The sequence below is a fragment of the Molothrus aeneus genome, chromosome 4 (genome assembly GCF_037042795.1).
Source record: "Molothrus aeneus isolate 106 chromosome 4, BPBGC_Maene_1.0, whole genome shotgun sequence".
In the NCBI taxonomy this organism is placed as follows: domain Eukaryota; kingdom Metazoa; phylum Chordata; class Aves; order Passeriformes; family Icteridae; genus Molothrus; species Molothrus aeneus.
This window is the reverse complement of record NC_089649.1, coordinates 13,097,756-13,120,189: the sequence shown is the minus strand read 5'-3', so window position 1 is coordinate 13,120,189 and position 22,434 is coordinate 13,097,756. Positions and strand designations below refer to the sequence as shown.

Sequence of the window (22,434 nt, the reverse complement as noted above, 5' to 3'; positions counted from 1 at the left end):
CCCCTGTGGAACCCGGAAGAGGAACCGACAGCGCGGTTCGGGGCGCACCCAGCCCCGCGCGGCCGGGCCCCCACACGCCCACGGCCTTGCACCGCCCACAGACACGCCCCCGCGCTCAGCCACGCTCTGATTGGGCGCCGAAGGCCGGGGCGTGGCCTCGGCAGGCTGTGGGGCGGACGGCGCTGACGGCTCCAGCGCAGTTCGGTCCTCGAAAGAGCTCCAGGAAAACAATGAATCTGTTTCTGGAGCTTCTCCTGTTCCTGGCCACGCTTCTCTATTCCTACCTGGAGGCTTTTGTGAAGCTGTTCGTGCCTGTGAGGAGAAAGTCTCTCGCCGGGGAGCTGGTGCTCATCACGGGCGCTGGCCATGGCGTCGGGCGAGCGACCGCCTTGGAGTTCGCCAAGCGCCAGAGCAGGCTGGTCCTGTGGGACATCAATAAGGTAATGGACACACTCATGTGCTCACTCCGTGTGACCTCCGAGTCCACGCGGCATTTAGGGGCGTAAGAAGGGCAGCACCACTTTGCACCCTCATCGCCCAGCCCCTTCCAGCCCGCTCCTATCGGCTCCCGCTTGGCTCCTGCGGCTGGGATGCTGAGCGCCAGGAGAGGATTTGGCCCCACGTGCAGCAGAGGATGTGGGGCTCTGGTCCCACAGTCACTCGGTGCTACTTGGCAGGGAGCAGGCAACACCCGGCAGAGCACCTGCGACAGGGAAAGAAGTGCTCGGGAAGCTGCTGGTGGAGCTGCTGCCTGGGCTGGCAGAGAAAGCCCGCTGATACCAGAAGGCTGTTTGCAAAGAGCAGCAGGTCTGCCTTCATTGTTCTCTCCGTAGCCTCGGGTGTTTTCTGTGCAATGCTGGGAGGTGTGTTTTCTCTGCACTCTCACCAGCAGCATCCCTGTGCTGGGCTGTACATGAGCCTGGCTGCCCTCTGGGCAGCAGCACGCGTAGGTGGCATCTTTCTAAATGTTTACACCGGCCCAAGCTCTTTATTTCAGATTATTTAAATGGACTGGAAAAACGCCGTGGCAAGTGGAAGATGGGCAGATACAAACATGGAGCATAGTATTCTGAAGGAATCCAGGCCAAGTGCTGGTGTGGGTGCAGCAGGGTGGGTGAGAGGCTGTGTTTTCTGTTTCTGACACGCTGGGTTAGCAAAGGAGTTCATCATGAAGCTGCAAAACAGAATTCAGCCCTCCACAAAAAAAAATACATCAAACCTGAGGCAAGCTGAGTGAGAGGATGGATAAACAGGGAAGATAATGTTGAACATTTTCAGTGTCTATTAATGGTACCCATTATGCCTAAGACCAGACTTTGGAGGGGTGGGAAGAGGCATGGCACGGCTGCAGTGCATGCAGGGCTGCAATGAAACAGAAAATTGTTCATGTTCACTGGATGGAATGGGGAGATTTAGGTATGAATTTAGTAGCGAGCGACACCTGGCTTTAGAGCTGGGAAGTAGATTGTAAGCGTGGGTGTCAGCACGAACTGAAATACAGTATCAAGGGAGGCTGTGGATTCCAGAGGATTTAGGAGTATGCTCCTCCAACCCAAGTGCCTTGACAAGGGCTCCTTCTTGGGGGCTCTCAGCATTAAACAGCAGCTGGTGTTGAGGACAGCTGCCCAGTCACCCAACAGAGGGACTGCTGACCCATGCTATTTATGACCTAGAGCTTTTCACTGCACAGGTTCCACTGGCATGGCCTTCTGGCACCTGGGAACAGGGATGCAACAAAGTCACTTCTGCTCTGGCTTAACGAGTTGAAGTAATGACTTCAGGGAGCTTCTGACCTGTTTGTATCAAAGGTCATTCTGAAATTAAAATCTTTGTACATTGTGAACTGTGGAGGGCACCTCTCTTCTCACACCCAGCATGTAAATACAGAAACACATAGAGCCAGTTTCTGTATCTCAGGGTGTCAGCCAGGCCTGTATTTTACGAGCTGTTTACATTCACAGTGCTGTCTGCTGGGCTGTGATAGGCAGCATGTGCCCCCTTTCTGCAGCCTTGCTCTGTCTGCCTTACCAAGCCAAACCCACTCTTGTTGCCCACCCTACCTTTCTGCCTGTCACTACATGCAGATCCTAAATTTAAGGCTGAAATGCCTGTCCTCTCAGCAAAACCATCTACAGCTCTTTCCCTGGGTAGCTATGAACTGTTCAGGGGCTGGGCAGTGGTTGCTCAATCCAGGAACATCTTCAGCCTCTGCTGCTCAGCTGTGGTGAGGGGACAGCTGTGCACAGTGTCTTTCTCTTTGCCTCTTCCAGCACGGCATTGAGGAGACGGCAGCAGAATGCCAGAAGCTGGGAGCCACTGTTCAAACCTTCATGGTGGACTGCAGCAAACGGGAGGAGATCTACAGCGCTGCAGACAAGGTGGGGCAGTCTCGTTGCAACAGGCCCCCAGCAGGGTAATAATTAGCATTGACTCCATGATTCACAGAAGGCAGATCAATCTCTTTATTATATTATTATAATTATTAAGAAAACCATTGCTTTTATAGACAGTTATGATACAGTTAGACCTATCTGGTCCTCCAATCCAAACACCATCGCTATTGGCTAATTAAGAAACCACCCTTTGGTAAACAAATCTCAGTAACACATTCCACATGTTCACAATAGCAGGTCCAGCAAGTGAAGATAAGAATTGTTTCTCATTCTTTTCTCTCATCTTCTCACAATCTTCTCCAGAAAGGCCTGGGAAAGTTATTTGTTGCTCTCTGTGGCCAGAGAGCTGCTGCCACAGGGCAGCAGGGGCATGGCCAAAGGCTTTCTCAACCATGCTTGATTTCCAGAGAAGGCAGGAAAACTAGACAAGACGTGTTGCACATGAATCCTGCAAGCCCCTGGAAGCTCTCCATTCCTCACTGCTCTCTGGACACAGAGTGCTGTAGCATTTCCAAGATCACAGCCAGTCTCATCCTATTTGGGAGGCTCCAGCATATCACATCCTCTTGCCAAGTTTGCTCTCTAGGGTTGCAGCCTCTGAAGGAACATAGCACTGAGAACATATGAAACATTTTATTGTAATGGCTGTGGCCCAGCTGCCTCAAAACAGTCTGTACCTCTGTGGTCCCAAGTGTTGGACAATACCCTTTTCCTGACCCAGAGATGGGGCAACTGAGAGGCGTTTTAAAAACTTTTTTTCCGTTTTCAGTCTTATGAGAAGGGTGAGACAATACAGATGTTATAATTCACAGCATCACAATCAGAAGCCAACTATTTCCTAATTACAATACACTAGAAGCGTTTCTTGACCTATCAGCTTTTTGCCACACCATGCTGTAGATGCTTAAAGTCCATCATGTAAAACTACCCCTCGTGGGTCCCAATACAATGCACGATTCATAGTTCTATTTCTCCAAAGTATCTAGTCTTATTTGCAAGGCCATCTTTTGAAACTTTTCTCTAGCTCCATTTCTCTCTCAACAATATCTGTCCTATTCCATGGCATTTCTAAGTCAGCATTTCTTGTCTCGGTTTGCATATGGATGCATACTGTGAGGACCTTCTGTCAGGCCCTGAGCACTCTCTACAAATCCATTTCCCACACCAATTGTGACTACATGGTCCAAACTGTGCACAGTTTGTGGAACACAATAAATACTGACATTAATGAATGGGGAAGAATCAGATCTAAAGCAGATTCCATGGCTCTACTGCAAAGTTCCTGCCACATCTGGAAATGTGGCATGATCTCCTTCTCTCTTGAAGATGCAATCTTAAGAATTTAATTATGGTTCATCTTCCCCACCCTTACTTTTTTTTCCTCCTACTGAGTGACAGACACAATTTTGGGCTTTTGTTTTCTCTGTAAAAGGTGAAGAAGGATATTGGAGATGTGACTGTCCTGGTGAACAATGTTGGTGTGATTACAGCTGCCGACTTTCTCTCGACTCAGGACCACCAGATAGAAAGGATGTTTGAAGTCAACATTCTGGGTCACATGTGGGTAAGGGCCACCACCATCTATAGATGCAGTTGTTTGGGAGTGTCAGTGAGGATGCATATCTAGACCAGCCATGATTAGCAGTGAAATTACCAAATGAACTGTTACAGCACAGGGGCACCCAAGCAGACTGTGTGCTGGGAAACTGGAATGGCTTCTTGCTGATGTGAGCTGGCTGGTGACAGCCTCATCTGCAGCACGCACAGAAGGCTCTGTCAGAGGTGCCGTGCGGCTGACAGGGTGGGAGGGCTTCAGCAGTACTTGCTTGTGGCAGAAGAAAAGAGAAGCCATAGATTGACAAGTGGTTCATTGTGTGTGCTGGGGCTGAGACCCTGCCAGCATTTCTGCTGACACCTGAAACCTTAAAAGCAGCAAAGGAAAGATGTGAAAACCATTTCCTGTTTATGGCCAACTGCTGCAGCCTTTGGAAAGCAGGTTGCCAGCTGCACCACTGGTCAGAGAGCAGGTATCCCTGTGGCTCTGGGAATCTGAGGTGCTGTGCAGCTCATAGCTTTAGGGATAGCTTTGGCCACCTGGTGAATAACACTGAGAGTCAGCGCTGAGTATGCCTAGAAAACCATGTTCTTTTCCTCCTTCCTGTCCCCTGCATTTTGCCTCTTGGTTTAAATGACTACCAAGACCACGAGAGCTTTCCTGCCAGTCATGATGAACAACAACTATGGGCACATTGTCACGGTGGCTTCAGCAGCAGGTCATTTTGTGACTCCTTTCATGGTGGCATATTGGTAAGTCATTTTGAAATCAGCTTGCTTAACTTTTAAAAATTTTAATTGCATCTTTTCCATCGGCAAGTACCAAGTAATTAGCTCTGACTGAATCGTGAGCATTGTTTGTATGAAAGAATAGTCACCTAACACATCTACTAATGAAAGACTCTCCTGTTTTCTCTCCCCACCAATGCAGATTTTGCTTAGTGAAAAAGGTATCCTCTTCCCTTCTCCTTCTTAGAATTTATTTATTCTGTGATTTCTTGTAGTGTTGTCAAGTAAACCTGTACTGAGGAGCTTTTGATCTTTTTACCACTGTGGCATTGACCGTAGAGTGTAAAAATAGAATCATAGAATCATCAGGGTTGGAAGAGACCTTTAAGATCATCCAGTCCAACCATCCAGCCAGTACTGCCACTGTAACCCCTAAACCTCATCATCCAGTAAAAATGCAGGTGTTGAATGGTGGGTGCTGCTGCCTATTATCTGTCCCCAACAAACCTCTCCTGTAGAAAAGCAGGTTGGGTTAACATTCGGGCAATGCAGTCAGATCCCTACACAACACTCACCACAGCTGGCTCAGTGAGAGAGGCAAGAAAGGCTCTTTTTTGCAAGGTTGTATTCCAGTGGAGTATGGCCAAAGGGGACCCAGTAAGAAAGAGCACAACCACGCGCCCTTTCTCCACCTGGTGCAGGCAGCTTAAGAAGGGAAGGGGGTGGGGGGCATAGCTAAAGGCAGGGCAAAGGGCATTGGTCTCTAGAGGAGGGGGGGGCAGCCAGCCATGGTAGCAAGCCAGTGAGGGGACAGGGAAAGGAAAAACCAGGGAAAGTCCATGTGGGAGTCTGTCTTTTCCCAGCAGGAGGATGACTCTATGGTTGTTAGTCACTGCCGTTGCCAGGGCAGAGGACTTGGGAATTGACTGAGGGGAGAGAGTTCATGGGATGCTACAACCCAGTGCTAGATCCAAATGCCTCTTAAACACCTGCAGGATGGTGACTGCCCCACCTGCATGAGGAACCTATTCCAATGCCTCATCACCCTAATAGTGAGAAGATTTTTTTCTAACATCTCATCTGAATTTCTCCTGTCTCAGCCTGAGGCCATTTCCTGTATTCTTCTTACTGGGGGCATGGCAGAAGAGACTGACCCCACCTCCATCCAACCTTCTTTCAGGGAGTTGCAGACAGCCATGAGGCCTGAGCCTGCTCTTCTCCTGACTAAACAAACCCAGCTCCCTCAGCCATTCCCCATAAGACATGTTTTACAGACCCTTCATGAGCCTTGTTTCTCTTCTTTGGACACACTGCAGCTCCTCAATGTCCTTTTTAAAGTGAGAGGCCCAGAACTGGACACAGCACTCGAGGTGTGGCCTCACCAGTGCCCAGTACAGGGGAACAGCCACTTCTCTGTCCTGCTGGCTGATCCAGGCCAGGGTGCCATCAGCCCTCTTGGCCACATGGGCACACTGGCTCAGGTTCAGCTGCTGTCAACCAGCACCCCAGGTGTCCCTTTCTGTCCCAAGCCATTCTTCACCCAGCCTGTCTCATTGCATGGCTCAGGTGCAGAACCTGACACTTCACCTTCTTGAGCTTCCTGCAGCTGTGTCCTCAGCCCACTGATGGAGTCTGTCCAGGTCTCCAGCAGAGCCTTCCATGCCCTGAGCACATCAACTCAGTGTCTTCTGCACAATTACTGAGGGTGCACTCGATCCCTGTGTCCAGATCATCCACGAAGATGTTAAACAGGACCAGCCCTGGGTGGAGCCCTGGGGAGCACCTCTAGTAACCAACTGCCAAATGGATTTATCTCCATCCACCACAGCACTCTGGGCCCAGCCATCCAGCCAGATTTTTACCCATTGAAGAGTCCACCCACCCAAGCTGCAAGCACTCAGTTTTTCTAGGAGGATGCTGTGGCAGATGATGTCAAACACTTTACTGAAGTCTAGATAGACCCTGGACAGACACATCCACAGCCTTCCCCTCATCTACTAGGTGGGCCACTTTGTCATACAAGGAGATCAGGCTGGTCAAGCAGGGCCTTCCTTTCAAAAATCCATGTTGGCTGGGCTTGATCCCCTGGTTGTCCTGTATGTGCCTTGTAATGGTACGCAGGATGATCTCTTCCACAACCAAGGTTAAGCTTACAAGCCTGCAATTTTCTGGATAATCCTTCCAAACTTTTTTGTAGATGGGTGTTACATTTGCTAATTGCTAGACAGATGAAACTTGTCCAGTTAAGTAGGACTGCTGGTAGGTGATTGAAAGTGGTTTGGCAAGTTCTTTCAACAGTTCCCTCATTACTCTGACATGGATCCCATCAAAGGTCATAGATTTTTGAGTGTTGAATTGGCACAGCAGATCACTAACCATCTCCTCCTGGGTTACGGGCCCTTCCCTCAGCTCTCTGTCACTAACTTCCAGCTCTGGGAGCTGAGAATCCTGAGGGACAACTGGACAATATTAAAGACTGAGACAAAGAACGTATTAAGTTCCTCTGCCTTTTCCTCATCCGCTGTCATTACACTACCTTCTGCATTCAACAAATGATGGAGACATTCCTTGACCCTCCTTTTGCTGTATTTGTAGAAAACTTTTTTGTTGTCTCTAAGGCCAAGTTCTAGTTGGGCTTTGGTCCTTCTGATCTCCCTGCAACATCTTTATAGTCCTCCCAAGTTATCTGACCCTCCATCTGGAAAGAATACATTGTTTTTTTTCCCCAGAGTTCCAGCCTAAGTTCTCTGTTTAACCAGGCTGGTCTTTTTCCCTGACCACTTGTCTTTCAAATATATGGGGATGGGCTGCTCTTGAATATTTCATAATTCCTTTTTAAAGACTGTGTCCAGTCTTCCTGGACCCCTTTACCCTTCAGGACTGACTCTCAATCAGTGTCCTAACCAAGGCCAAGATCTGCCCACCAGAATCCAAGGTGGAAGTTCTGGTGCCCCTCTTTACTTCACCCCACTATTTAAAACTGACATTTCGTGGTCCCTTTGCCCAAGACTGCCACCAACCACCACATCACCCACTAGTCCTTTGTTCACAAACAACAGGTCTAGCAGGGCACCTCTTCCAGTAGGTTCTCTTACCAGCTATGTTAGGAGGCTGTCTTCCAAACACTCCAGGAACCTCCTAGGCTGCTTCGTCTCTGCTGTGTTGTATTTCCAATAGACATTTGGCAAGTTGAAGGGCTGGAAACCATGAGGCTTCTAGTGGCTGCTTGGAGAGCACCTCATCTGCCTGTTTGTCCTGGCTGGGTATCCTATAACAGCCTCCCACCATGAGGTCCTCCCTGCTGACCTTCCCCTGGACCTTCTGCCATCTTGACATCAGATTACTTTTCTACTTGAAGGGTGCCAGGAAAATCACGGTGCAGGCACCAAAAACCTGTTAGACTCTGTGTTGCCATCCTGCATCACATGCAGCCTTCTATAATGGCAGCTCCAGCTGCAGCAGTCTTCCCCAGGAACACTCCTTCTTAGAACAATCTTCTCCCGCGAATACTCCTTCTTAGAGAGTCACTCACTCTCAGCAATGTGAGAACTCTTCAGCCAGGGATTTTACTGGGATTATGCTGCCAAATCCATAGCAATCAATAAACTGATTCTGTGGTTTTCCTTTTTTGAAGTTGATTTAAACCTCAGGCCCATACCTATTTCCATGGCAAGTTGTTCCTCAGTTCTGCTTGCATAATGCTTCTCTATTTCAAAACTCACACAAAACTGTTACAAGATGCTCCTGTGTGGTATAATAAACAGTAGCAGGTTAATCTCCATTTCTACCCTGCTCATTCTTCCTAATTTTAGAGATTCAGGCTACATTCCTTTTAGGAATCTTCTCTCATGCAAAAGAACAAGATGTCCATGGATTGATGTGCTTCAGTTGCAGTTTTCTAAGAATTCCTAATATTTGTCTGTCTGTTTGCAACTAAAGTGCCCTTTTTTGAGATACCTGCTATACATTGCACAATTAATCCACAAGTTTCAATATCTAATCCACCACTACACTCTGGCACAGGCAAAGTTAGAATAGTCCCTGCCCTGTCTCTCAGATGGATTATATTATTTGGAGGGTTTTGTCTTCACATAGCAAGGAGCAGAAAGAGGGGTAAAGGGATAGAGGGATAGAGACCACATAGTGAAAATAAGGGGTATGGGTTAGGATACAAGGTAGAGCAGAGGTGCACCAGCCTTCACCCATCCCCTAGCCGTTACCTTAAACAGCACCCAAGCAACTAAGAGGCAGATGATGGTTTAGGCCATTTGCATTGGTAGAAAGGTGGAAATAGGATTTCTGCCTTCTCATTTGTACTTTCTCCCTTCCTGCAGCTCAAGCAAGTTTGCTACAGTTGGATTTCATAAAGCTCTGACAGAGGAGCTGTCTGTCCTTGGAAAGGATGGAATAAAAACAACGTGCCTTTGTCCGGTTTTTATAAACACTGGATTTGTCAAAAACCCCACTACAAGGTAACTCTCAATATTCTGCATTCCTGGGTTTCCTTCTTTGCAGTAAGACACTGCATATTATCCCCATCTTTAGGCCTCTGTTCCAGCTGGCTGTATAACAACAGCTTGTATCATTAACTAAAGAAAATCTGCAATGTCCTTTAACCCATGTAATTGTTGCATTTGAATTACCTGAGTTTGTACATTTGTGAAGCCTCCTAGATCACCTGGTACCACTCCTTTTTATCACTGCAGCTCTTATATGTTTGCTTTCCTGTGTAGGCTTGGAAAGATTTTGGAGATTGAAGAAGTTGTACAGGCTTTGATGGAAGGAATAGTGACCAACCAGAAAATGGTTTTTGTTCCACCACAGCTAAACATTGCTTTGCTTTCTGAAATGTAAGTACAAAGCAATGGATGTGGAAACAAAAATACTACCTGAGTATACAAGGTTCAAACTTGTAACCTCTGAGTCAGCAGAAGTTCCAGAAAGAGCTGAGGACCTGCTGCTTATTAGTGTTTGTTTCTTTATGTCAGCACTGAGGACACAGAGGCTGAGAACATTGCTTCAAAAGAACTGTACTGCTCTCTGTATGTAAAGCAAGATTAATCCTCCCACACAACTTAATTATTCAGTGCAGCTGCTCTGTTGAGGAGGTGTTTTTACCAGAGCTCCAGTTCCAAATCTGGAATTTACATCCTAACAACTAAGTTAGATTCTCAGTTAAATCCTATAATATCTCATGAAACACTTGGTAGTTTCTTGTTTGCTAAACCAAGCACCAGACAGCGGTAAAAATATTTTAAATCCTTTTGCAACTCCAAGAACTGCTTGTTGAGAGTGCAGGTCTGCAGAGGCATAGGCAAGTCAAAACTGATGCTGTCAAAGCACTTAGAATAACTTCGCTTTTTTGGTCATAATTTAGGACAGGGGGATAAAGAGACAAAGCTCTTTAAAAGGAGGAATCTTAGGAGTGAAAACTGCACTTCAGTTTTAAAATCTCATCCTTCCACATGCCTACTGCTTTTCAGAGTATGACATGTAATACTCACCTACATCTGTACAATATTAAAACTTCCTGGATCCTGCAGCAATACTGCAGTTCACATACTGCCCACAGATACCTGGCATTGGAACTGTCCTAAAAGGCTGAGAATGGACTTTAATTAGTCAGAGATTGGTGAGAGCTATGGAAATAATGCCCAGTTTAGTACATAGTCTCAGTTCATATGTGTGCATGCATTCTGCTGCCAGACCAGCTCTTCCCTCACCTGCAGTGACACTTTTTCCCATAATTTAAGTTTCTATCTCACTTTTAATTTCATGTTACTGTCTCTTCCAGGGTGTTTCCAGAACGTGCCCTGAACCTTCTGAAGAAGATGACCACTCCAAAGTTTGATGCAGTCATTGGGCAGAGAAGCACACAGTGAAAAGCAAGAATTGATTCTCATTTCCCAGAGGCACCAGTGAAAAGAGAACATGTGCTGAGCGTAGTTCAGCTGCCTTGATTCAAAACAGAGCTCAGGCAGGTGCTTCCAGGCCACCATTCCCAGGCACACCTAAGGGCTTATCCCACACCTGCAGCTGGAACACAGCTGAATAACAGGGTGTAATAATAGCAGGCTGCATAAGAGCAAAGAAATGATGCAGCTCCAGAAGGGCTGCTTTGAATGTATATCCCATCACCTTTGTCTCATTGTGCTGGGGCAGGCAGGATGCCCACAAAGCCTGTGTTTGGGACAACACAGCTCCTTAGTTGAGTGCAAAGGGATTGCCTGAGAACATGTTAATCTGGACTCATCCCTGAGCAAAAGCATCTTGCAAGAAGCAATTTATAGAGGAGGTGGGTGGCCTGTTTCATCTCACTTAATAATTTTAAGTTTAAAAAATGTGCTCTAATGAACACTTAGAGTTTTGTGTGCATTTATAATGAGCATTGTTGAATTAATTATTTGTATTACTGAAATAATACAGCCTTATTTGTAATGTAATGCCTAATTACAACATTTATCAATTATGCATTAGCACCATCAAAACTCCATATTACAAATAAATACGTTTTTCTAACCCAAAGGTGTCTCTCAGCAATGAGAGTGGTATCCAGGTCCAGTACCAGTGGAGTACGTGCTGCAATGCTGAAAGGATCAGCCAGAGTCTGCCAAACACCAGCCCAGACTGCAGGGATGAGGCAGTCCCCAGCCACATGGGGAAGCCACATCAGGATCAGTGAGGTACAGGGCCAGGCAGTGAAACCCATGCAGGGGCCAGGGCTTAAAGGTGGTGCCAGGGCAGGGGCTGCAGGGGAAGGCTCCAGACGAGCCTTCACACAGCTCCTCATCACAAGCCAGGGGCCTGCTCTGCTGGCACAGGAGGTGAAATACCTGAAGGTCTTTGGCCTGGGGTCCAAGAGAGCAGCAGCTGCTGACACATGGGTCAAAGACCCCTCCAGAGCACAGAGGATCTGTGCACCACTTGTGCAATTCCTGCTGCAGGCACTGCTGGCCCACAGCCATCCCAGGCAGGCCTGAACACACTGCCACCTTTGGCACAGTTGGAATCTGTTCACCTGAGCCTTTCAAGTTGTTCTGTAAACAGGTTCTTCAGAAAAGGGAGAGCCCTCACCACCCAGCCCCTCCTGCTCTTAGCGTGCAACAGGTAGAAGCACTGTTGACAGCTTAAATAACACACAACTGTTTTCCTTTTTGCTCATGGAATATTCATGTAACAGGACACTTCCCAGCTTCAGTTCTTGTGATTCACAGTGCAAGACTCCTGTAGCTGAGACAGGAATGGAAAAAAAGGGGGTTCAAAAAATTCAAGACATAAAAAAAAAGGTTATAAGCCATTCAAAGAATACTTAGGCATGGTTTCCATTTAAAAACCAAGTCAAAAAGAAGCAGGGTTGCATCCCTGCTTCTTTTTGAGGTGTATATTGCCCTCTTGCTACTGTGACAGTCCTGTAGCATGTGAGACACTTGAAGCCACATCTGTGTAGCTTTTTGATTATGTTCATTTTTGCCTATTCTTACCTAGTGAGGAGTCCAAAAGTCTAAAAATACAGATACTTGAAAAGTTCAAAAGATCTGTCAGAGCAAGCAGCATACCAGCCAAAATGTTTGCACTCACTACTCACTAGATCAGTACTTTACAAATTTGCAGGTACTTACCAGTTGTCTCTTGTATGGCTGGCAAGCATTCTTAACTTCCCACCCAGCTCAGTCTCTCTTTCTACCCACCTTCCACATTTCTTCTGTTTCATGACTTGAATTCTTGCTCAAAGGAGTCACAGTCCAGTGACTCCACAGAAAAAAGCTTAAAAATACCCTGGAGAAAAGTCAACATTGGATGACTTGGCCCTTTTCTTAGACTAGGGAAGGACTGGCTTCAGTAGGAGACATCAGACAAGATGCTTGTCTTCTCCTAGAAGCCAAAAATTGGAACAAAAGTCTGTCCAGGGGATGACAGTGTTTTTCTGCAGCCTATTTCTTAGTACACTTGCTTCTAAGGAAGGGGAGACTGTAGTGATTCCTGCTTTGCCAGAGCTAGTCCAGGGTCTCAGAGCCCAGAGGAATTACTGGGCAAGGCAACTTGTGCAGTACTCCATGTGTGGCTGTGGTTCTGTTCTATGTCTTCTATGGCTGCAAATCTTCTGCTTGGCATAAAGAAACATATGCAAAAGCAAGGATTTCAGCCTTCATCTCCTGAACACCAGGGACAGAATTGAGGCACCAAGCCTCCCAGGCTCCTCAGTTCTCTTTCTGGCCACAACACTCAACTGAAGCTTAGCCCAAACTCTGGTCATGCATGGGTGCCCAGCAGGAGTCCATGTGAGTAGGTTTCATGCAGCCACCTACAGCTAAGTCCCAAATTTGAAGAGTGGTACCTCACACCCTGGCCTAAGGACTCCTTATGAGTCAGGTTAGTGACTGGCCCTGTGCTTTGTCTCCTGCTGAGATGTCTCTTGTGCTTCCATGTCCTCCCTGCCTCCTCTTCCTTGGCCCCAGCACTGACTGGAGCCCTGTGCCAGGAAAAGGACAGCACCACTGAGCTGTGTAATTGGGGTCTGGCCCAAATGCTGATGTGTTAATTCAGCAGAGAACTAGGTTCCAAGAGAAAAATAGGATGCACCTAGTTCAAAATCTCTCTGCTGGAACAGACCCAGTCTCCCACAGATAAGGAGAGCTGCAGCCAAACCACCAGGGCAAAAATAATACTTTTTAAAAACTGTAGTATTAACTGGACGTGATTTTTGTCAGTTGTTAGATGTTTGTGAACACTTCACTCTTCCCCAGGCAGCTCAAAAACATCCTTAAACAAAATGATGAACATGACTGCGATACATCAGATTTTCTAACTGAAAAGTAAAGGAGTAAGGTCAGCAATCCTTTCCAGGAAAGGCCATGAGTTACATTGATAGAGCTGGAAGAAACACCTGAAAGTACTTTTCTCCTATTTCCTATAAGCATTCCTGTTCTGCTTAAGGCTCTGGATACTCCATTATATACAATTGAGTCCAAGCATGAGTTGTGTGATTTAGACTAAATTAAATAAAAATATTCCAATCCATGCAATTTAATGCTGTTTTTCAAAGGAGTTATGGAAACTAAGCAGCAGCAGCATGATGGAAGGTCTCAGTATGGATAACTAAATAAAAGACATAAGACAAACAGCTAGGCAAGAGCTCACCTGTGGAGTTCCAGAAGTTGAAAGGACTTGTCTCATTCAGCTTTCCTTAAGGGACCTGGAAGAGGATGGTGGGGAACAAAGCCTGCTGACCAGGCAGGCTTTGCAGAGATGCAATGGAAAGAAGGACCATGAAGAAAACTGCTCAAGGACCTTATGGCACTGAGCGACTTGACAGGTGCAAAGCACAAAAATTGAAAAGAATTACAATACAGAGTAGAATGGACCTTCAAGATGCTTCTGTCAGTAAACTGGATGAGCAATTTTATTGCCCCTTCCGTCCATTTTCCACCTGCAGCAAATAACAAACAAGAACACGTTTTTCTGCTTCCTGATACAGGGGCCTGAGAGAGGAACAGGAAGGCCTGCCACCTGTGTGGGGACAAACAAAGCAGAGAATGAACAGTTGGGACAACTGACAGATCAAAACCAAGGGCAGAACACAGAGAGGTTCGCACTCCTCTATCGTCTCTGTTTTCCTTAGCCAAGAGGGCAGAAAACGCCCTATAAGGCACGTTTCTTTATCCACGTCCGGTACGTCCTTTTAGCTGCAGGGCGATCAGGGTTCTGCGAGGGCAGGTTGGAGTGCAGACTGCCGCTCCTCTGCACCGCTCACCCAGGGCCACCACAGGGCCACCAGCACGGGGACACCGGGAGGTCAGCGTGGGAAAGCTGGGCGGAGCAGCCGCCGGTGCTGGGGTGGATCCTGCGGGCGCTGACGGGACCCGCGGCGCGCACTGAGACGGCAGCGGGTAAATCAACAACTCGCGGGTCCCTACAAAAGAGATTAAAGTTCAGTTTGGTCCTCGAAAGAGCTCCAGGAAAACAATGAATCTGTTTCTGGAGCTTCTCCTGTTCCTGGCCACGCTTCTCTATTCCTACCTGGAGGCTTTTGTGAAGCTGTTCGTGCCTGTGAGGAGAAAGTCTCTCGCCGGGGAGCTGGTGCTCATCACGGGCGCTGGCCATGGCGTCGGGCGAGCGACCGCCTTGGAGTTCGCCAAGCGCCAGAGCAGGCTGGTCCTGTGGGACATCAATAAGGTAATGGACACACTCATGTGCTCACTCCGTGTGACCTCCGAGTCCACGCGGCATTTAGGGGCGTAAGAAGGGCAGCACCACTTTGCACCCTCATCGCCCAGCCCCTTCCAGCCCGCTCCTATCGGCTCCCGCTTGGCTCCTGCGGCTGGGATGCTGAGCGCCAGGAGAGGATTTGGCCCCACGTGCAGCAGAGGATGTGGGGCTCTGGTCCCACAGTCACTCGGTGCTACTCGGCAGGGAGCAGGCAACACCCGGCAGAGCACCTGCGACAGGGAAAGAAGTGCTCGGGAAGCTGCTGGTGGAGCTGCTGCCTGGGCTGGCAGAGAAAGCCCGCTGATACCAGAAGGCTGTTTGCAAAGAGCAGCAGGTCTGCCTTCATTGTTCTCTCCGTAGCCTCGGGTGTTTTCTGTGCAATGCTGGGAGGTGTGTTTTCTCTGCACTCTCACCAGCAGCATCCCTGTGCTGGGCTGTACATGAGCCTGGCTGCCCTCTGGGCAGCAGCACGCGTAAAGGACCTTGGCAAGTGGAGGATGGGCAGATACAAACATGCAGCATGGTATTCAGAAGGGATCAAGGTAAACTGCTGGGTGTAGGTGCAGCAGGGTGGGTGAAAGGCTGGGCTTTCTGTTTCTGACACATTGGGTCAGCAAAGAAGCTAATTGTGTTATCCTGAAGCTGCAAAACAGACCCCAGCACAGGGCCCCACTGGCACGGCCTTCTGGCACCTGGGGACAAGACAACAGCAAAATAATTTCTGCCCTGGCTTAGTGAGCTGATACAGTAACAGAAGCTTCTGTTCTGTGTGTGTCAAGTGCAATCCTGTAAGGAAAGTCTCTTTGCACTGTGAACAGTTGCCGTGGATTGACCTTGGCTGCATGCCAGGTGCCCACCAAGCTGCTCTATCATCCCCTCTTCTCAGCTGGACTGGGCAGAGGAAATAACATGGGAAATGATGACTTGTCGGATGAAATAAGGCAGTTTGCTAAAGCAAAGCTGAAAGGTTGTGTGCACAGAAGCAAAGAGAAAAAAAAATTTTATTCTCTACTTCCCATCAGCAAGAGATGATCACCCACATCCTGGTGAGTGCTTACTCCGGAAGGCAAACATTGTAAATACCAGATGCCCCTCCTCTTCCTCCTTTCCTTAGCTTTTATATCTGAGCTGTCATATGATATGGAATATCTCTTTGGTCAGTTTTGCTCTGCTTTCCTACTTGTCCCCTCCCAGGCTCTACTGATGGGGCGGGGAATGTTGGGAACACTGCCATGATGCTACATCAGCACTGCTCAGCAGCAACCGAAAAACGGGTGTGTTGTCAACCCCTTCCTAGGAACTAGTGCAGAGTACAGCACTGTGAGGATGCTGTGGGGAAATTAATTCTATCTCAGCCAGATCCAATAAAAGTGTGGCTCTTCTCACACCCAGCATGTGAATACAGAAATGCATAGAGCCACCTCAGGGTGTCAGCCAGGCCTCTGTTGCACGAGCTCTGTTTATACTCACAGTGCTGCCTGTTTATACTCACTGTGCTGTGATAGGAACTGCATGTCCTCTTTTTGCTGCTACGTGTGCCTTACCAAGCCAAATTCACTCTTGTTGCCACATTCCTAAGACTAGGAGAATTGGGATTGTTCAGCCTGGAAAACAGATGGCTTTGGAGTGACTTAATTGCAACCTTCCAGCATGTGAAGGAGGCTTACAAAAAGATGAATAGAGAGTATATCCAAGAGCATGTAGTGACAGGACAGAGAGAAACGGCTTCAAACTGAATGAGATGATGATAGATTGGATATTAGGAAAAAATTCTTTACTTTGAGGATGGTAAGGTACTAAAACAAGTTGCCCAGAGAACTTAGAGATGCCTCATCCCTTGAAATATTAATGGCCAGATTGAATAGAGAACTTGATCTAGTGTCCTGCCCATTGCAAGGGCAGGTTGGAACTATATCGTCTTTAAGATCCTTTCCAACACAAACCATTTCAAGATTCTGTGATTTCCCTTTCCGGTAGTCACTCTACAAAGGTCCAAAATTGCCAAATGGAATGCCTATTCTTTCAACAACCCCACCTGTAGATCTTTCCCTGGGTAGCTATGAACTGTTCAGGGGCCGGGCAGTGGTTGCTCAATCCAGGAACATCTTCAGCCTCTGCTGCTCAGCTGTGGTGAGGGGACAGCTGTGCACAGTGTCTTTCTCTTTGCCTCTTCCAGCACGGCATTGAGGAGACGGCAGCAGAATGCCAGAAGCTGGGAGCCACTGTTCAAACCTTCGTGGTGGACTGCAGCAAACGGGAGGAGATCTACAGCGCTGCAGACAAGGTGGGGCAGCAGGGGTATGGCCAAAGGCTTTCCCAACCATGCTTGATTTCCAGAGAAGGCAGGAAAACTAGACAAGACGTGTTGCACATGAATCCTGCAAGCCCCTGGAAGTTCTCCATTCCTCACTGCTCTCTGGACACAGAGTGCTGTAGCATTTCCAAGATCACAGCCAGTCTCATCCTATTTGGGAGGCTCCAGCATATCACATCCTCTTGCCAAGTTTGCTCTCTAGGGTTGCAGCCTCTGAAGGAACATAGCACTGAGAACATATGAAACATTTTATTGTAATGGCTGTGGCCCAGCTGCCTCAAAACAGTCTGTACCTCTGTGGTCCCAAGTGTTGGACAATACCCTTTTCCTGACCCAGAGATGGGGCAACTGAGAGGCGTTTTAAAAACTTTTTTTCCGTTTTCAGTCTTATGAGAAGGGTGAGACAATACAGATGTTATAATTCACAGCATCACAATCAGAAGCCAACTATTTCCTAATTACAATACACTAGAAGCGTTTCTTGACCTATCAGCTTTTTGCCACACCATGCTGTAGATGCTTAAAGTCCATCATGTAAAACTACCCCTCGTGGGTCCCAATACAATGCACGATTCATAGTTCTATTTCTCCAAAGTATCTAGTCTTATTTGCAAGGCCATCTTTTGAAACTTTTCTCTAGCTCCATTTCTCTCTCAACAATATCTGTCCTATTCCATGGCATTTCTAAGTCAGCATTTCTTGTCTCGGTTTGCATATGGATGCATACTGTGAGGACCTTCTGTCAGGCCCTGAGAACTCTCTACAAATCCATTTCCCACACCAATTGTGACTACATGGTCCAAACTGTGCACAGTTTGTGGAACACAATAAATACTGACATTAATGAATGGGGAAGAATCAGATCTAAAGCAGATTCCATGGCTCTACTGCAAAGTTCCTGCCACATTTGGAAATGTGGCATGATCTCCTTCTCCCTTGAAGATGCAATCTTAAGAATTTAATTATGGTTCATCTTCCCCACCCTTACTTTTTTTTTCCTCCTACTGAGTGACAGACACAATTTTGGGCTTTTGTTTTCTCTGTAAAAGGTGAAGAAGGATATTGGAGATGTGACTGTCCTGGTGAACAATGTTGGTGTGATTACAGCTGCCGACTTTCTCTCGACTCAGGACCACCAGATAGAAAGGATGTTTGAAGTCAACATTCTGGGTCACATGTGGGTAAGGGCCACCACCATCTATAGATGCAGTTGTTTGGGAGTGTCAGTGAGGATGCATATCTAGACCAGCCATGATTAGCAGTGAAATTACCAAATGAACTGTTACAGCACAGGGGCACCCAAGCAGACTGTGTGCTGGGAAACTGGAATGGCTTCTTGCTGATGTGAGCTGGCTGGTGACAGCCTCATCTGCAGCACGCACAGAAGGCTCTGTCAGAGGTGCCGTGCGGCTGACAGGGTGGGAGGGCTTCAGCAGTACTTGCTTGTGGCAGAAGAAAAGAGAAGCCATAGATTGACAAGTGGTTCATTGTGTGTGCTGGGGCTGAGACCCTGCCAGCATTTCTGCTGACACCTGAAACCTTAAAAGCAGCAAAGGAAAGATGTGAAAACCATTTCCTGTTTATGGCCAACTGCTGCAGCCTTTGGAAAGCAGGTTGCCAGCTGCACCACTGGTCAGAGAGCAGGTATCCCTGTGGCTCTGGGAATCTGAGGTGCTGTGCAGCTCATAGCTTTAGGGATAGCTTTGGCCACCTGGTGAATAACACTGAGAGTCAGCGCTGAGTATGCCTAAGAAAACCATGTTCTTTTCCTCCTTCCTGTCCCCTGCATTTTGCCTCTTGGTTTAAATGACTTCCAAGACCACAAGAGCTTTCCTGCCAGTCATGATGAACAACAACTATGGGCACATTGTCACGGTGGCTTCAGCAGCAGGTCATTTTGTGATTCCTTTCATGGTGGCATATTGGTAAGTCATTTTGAAATCAGCTTGCTTAACTTTTAAAAATTTTAATTGCATCTTTTCCATCAGCAAGTACCAAGTAATTAGCTCTGAATTGTGAGCAATGTTTGTAGGAAAGAATAGTTATGTGATATCTATTTCTTTTGGAATTCATTAAAACTTATGGCCCACACCTATTTCTGTGGCAGGTCGTTCCTCCTCTACATTTTGCTTGCATAATATCCCACTATTTCAAAACACGCACAGTTGATTTGAGATGCTCCTGTGTGATACAATAAGTAGTCAGAGGTTAATCTCCATTTCTACCCGGCCCATCCTTCCTAATTTCAGACATTCATTATGCATTCCTTCCAAGAATCTTCTCTCATCGGAAAAATTGGATGTGCATCAATTGACACACACTAGTTAATGTTTTCTACGATCTCCTGATGTTTTCATCTCTGCTTTGTTTGCCTGTTCATATCCTGTCTGCTTTCCACAATTACTCCACAAGTTTCAATATCTTATCCAGCACTACAATCTGGCACACGGAAAGTTAATATAATCCTTGCTCTGCCTCTCAGCTGGATTATATTATTTGGAGGGTTTTGCATCCTACCCTGTATCGTTTGTGTATGATTGTTTAGGCCATTTGCATTGGTAGAAAGGTGGAAATAGGATTTCTGCCTTCTCATTTGTACTTTCTCCCTTCCTGCAGCTCAAGCAAGTTTGCTGCAGTTGGATTTCATAAAGCTCTGACAGAGGAGCTGTCTGTCCTTGGAAAGGATGGAATAAAAACAACGTGCCTTTGTCCGGTTTTTATAAACACTGGATTTGTCAAAAACCCCACTACAAGGTAACTCTCAATATTCTGCATTCCTGGGTTTCCTTCTTTGCAGTAAGACACTGCATATTATCCCCAGCTTTAGGCCTCTGTTCCAGCTGGCTGTATAACAACAGCTTGTATCATTAACTAAAGAAAATCTGCAATGTCCTTTAACCCATGTAATTGTTGCATTTGAGTTACCTGAGTTTGTACATTTGTGAAGCCTCCTAGATCACCTGGTACCACTCCTTTTTATCACTGCAGCTCTTATGTGTTTGCTTTCCTGTGTAGGCTTGGAAAGATTTTGGAGATTGAAGAAGTTGTACAGGCTTTGATGGAAGGAATAGTGACCAACCAGAAAATGGTTTTTGTTCCATCAAATCAGAGCATAGCTTTACTGCTTGAAAGGTGAGTAGGGCTAAAAATGTATCAACTGTAACCTGCTGAGTGTACCCTCAAACTTGTAAAATCTGATTCAAGATAAAGTTGTATTTTAGAACATATCACAGGGTAGTTAATAATGCAGTGGTTCTTTCCAGTGACAGCAGCAGACACCATCTTGAGATTTTGTTGAGCCCTCTCACAGGCCTTTGCATTGAACCATTTGCTGCAGCTGACTGGTGTCAGTGCAGAGCTTCACTGCTCTACAGGCCACTACATTCTCTGAAACAGCAGCCCCAGCATAGCCCCAGAATGAGATCAGGACCTGAGTGTTTGTTTCTCCATGTCAACACCAAAAATTCAGGCCATTGAGGCTGGAAAATTTGCTTTTAAAGGGCTCTGTTGCAAAGAGAAAGGAAATACTTGTGTCTATGTTCAGTATGAAAACTTTCTGGATTCTGCAGCAATATTGTAGCCTAAATCATGGTTGGTACATACCTGTCCTGGAATTGTCGTAAAAAAGATGAGTGGGATTTGAGTTAAAACTTGTCAGAGATTGACAAGGCCTACATGTCCTTAGGAAATAATACCCAGTATAATACATAGTCTCAGTTCATATGTGTGCATGCATTCTGCTGCCAGACCAGCTCTTCTCTCACCTGCAGTGACACTTTTTCCCATAATTTAAGTTTCTATCTCACTTTTAATTTCATGTTATTGTCTCTTCCAGGGTGTTCCCAGAACGTGCCCTGAACCTTCTGAAGAAGATGGCTGAAGTTAAGTTTGATGCAGTCATTGGGCAGAGAAGCACACAGTGAAAAGCAAGAATTGATTCTCATTTCCCAGAAGCACCAGTGAAAAGAGAACAGGTGCTGAGTGTAGTTCAGCTGCCTTGATTCAAAACAGAGCTCAGGCAGGTGCTTCCAGGCCACCATTCCCAGGCATACCTAAGGGCTTATCCCACACCTGCAGCTGGAACACAGCTGCATAACAGGGAGTGTTAGCAAAGCAGTGATGCAGCTCTAGAAGGGCTGCTTTGAATGTACATCCCATTGCATTTGTCTCATATTGCTGAGGAAGGCAGGAATTCCCACAAAGGTGGGTAGTCTGTTTTCACCTCAATTTATATTGTTGAATTATAAAATGCTCTAAAGAACATTGAATTTCCCATATTTTTGTAGAAAATACCTGAAATAATACAGGTCTATATGTAATATACCTAATTACATTGATTATCAATCACGCTTTTGCACCATCAATATGCCCTTATATGAATAAATGCATATAAGTTCTTTAACACAAGGACCACAGTGTCTCTTGGCAGTGAAAGTCATAATCGTGTCCTAGAGATGCATTTAAGATACAGTATCAAGGAATACACCTTTCCCTGTATCATTGCTCACATTGCTCCTTTGCACTTTCCAGACATCTTTAAAACACCTCCTCGTGAAAACAGTGCATTATTTCTCTACAAATGACTGGGTGCCACAATTGCAGCCCACACAGGTACCAGGGCCAAGGCTAGGCCAGGGGCTGCAGGGGAAGGCTCCAGACGAGCCTTCACACAGCTCCTCATCACAAGCCAGGGGCCTGCTCTGATGGCACAGGAGGTGAAATCCCTGAAGGTCTTTGGCCTGGGGTCCAAGAGAGCAGCAGCTGCTGACACACAGGTCAAAGACCCCTCCAGAGCACAGAGGATCTGTGCACCACTTGTGCAATTCCTGCTGCAGGCACTGCTGGCCCACAGCCATCCCAGGCAGGCCTGAACGCACTGCCACCTTCGGCACAGTTGGAATCTGTCCTGTTCACCTGAGCCTTTCAAGCTGTTCTGTAAACCAAGGTTCTTTTTCTTCAGAAAAGGGAGAGCCCTCACCACCCAGCCCCTCCTGCTCTTAGCAGGCAACGGGTAAATGCTTTGCTGCCATCAGCACAAATAGTTGCTAGATGAGCTAAATGACACAAAAATAGTTTCCTTTTTGCTCATGGAACATTCATGTAACAGGACACTTAGGGTGAGTGAAGCTCAAGTTCCCAGCTTTGGATATTTTGCCTCATAGAGAAAGCAAAAAGAAAAGAAAGAAAAGGTAAGCAAATTTCCAAGAGTGTTAGATGTATTTAAAAGTATTTAAAACC

The 22,434-nt window shown here is 46.8% G+C and overlaps 2 protein-coding genes across 2 annotated transcripts; both read left to right on the top strand.

Moving 5' to 3' along the window:
* The first annotated feature begins 155 nt into the window (after nucleotides 1–155).
* LOC136555356 (17-beta-hydroxysteroid dehydrogenase 13-like) lies at nucleotides 156–11,201 on the top strand. Its single transcript, XM_066547945.1, has 7 exons — nucleotides 156–440; nucleotides 2,271–2,378; nucleotides 3,826–3,957; nucleotides 4,594–4,700; nucleotides 9,011–9,148; nucleotides 9,410–9,526; nucleotides 10,471–11,201. Exons 1-7 carry the CDS (start codon nucleotides 231–233, stop codon nucleotides 10,556–10,558), a joined length of 900 nt encoding a protein of 299 aa, XP_066404042.1. The 5' UTR covers nucleotides 156–230; the 3' UTR covers nucleotides 10,559–11,201.
* Nucleotides 11,202–14,591: 3,390 nt separating this feature from the next.
* Nucleotides 14,592–21,603, top strand: LOC136555909 (estradiol 17-beta-dehydrogenase 11-like). Its single transcript, XM_066548942.1, has 7 exons — nucleotides 14,592–14,849; nucleotides 17,059–17,166; nucleotides 18,246–18,377; nucleotides 19,015–19,121; nucleotides 19,813–19,950; nucleotides 20,212–20,328; nucleotides 21,032–21,603. Exons 1-7 carry the CDS (start codon nucleotides 14,640–14,642, stop codon nucleotides 21,117–21,119), a joined length of 900 nt encoding a protein of 299 aa, XP_066405039.1. The 5' UTR covers nucleotides 14,592–14,639; the 3' UTR covers nucleotides 21,120–21,603.
* Nucleotides 21,604–22,434: the final 831 nt, after the last annotated feature.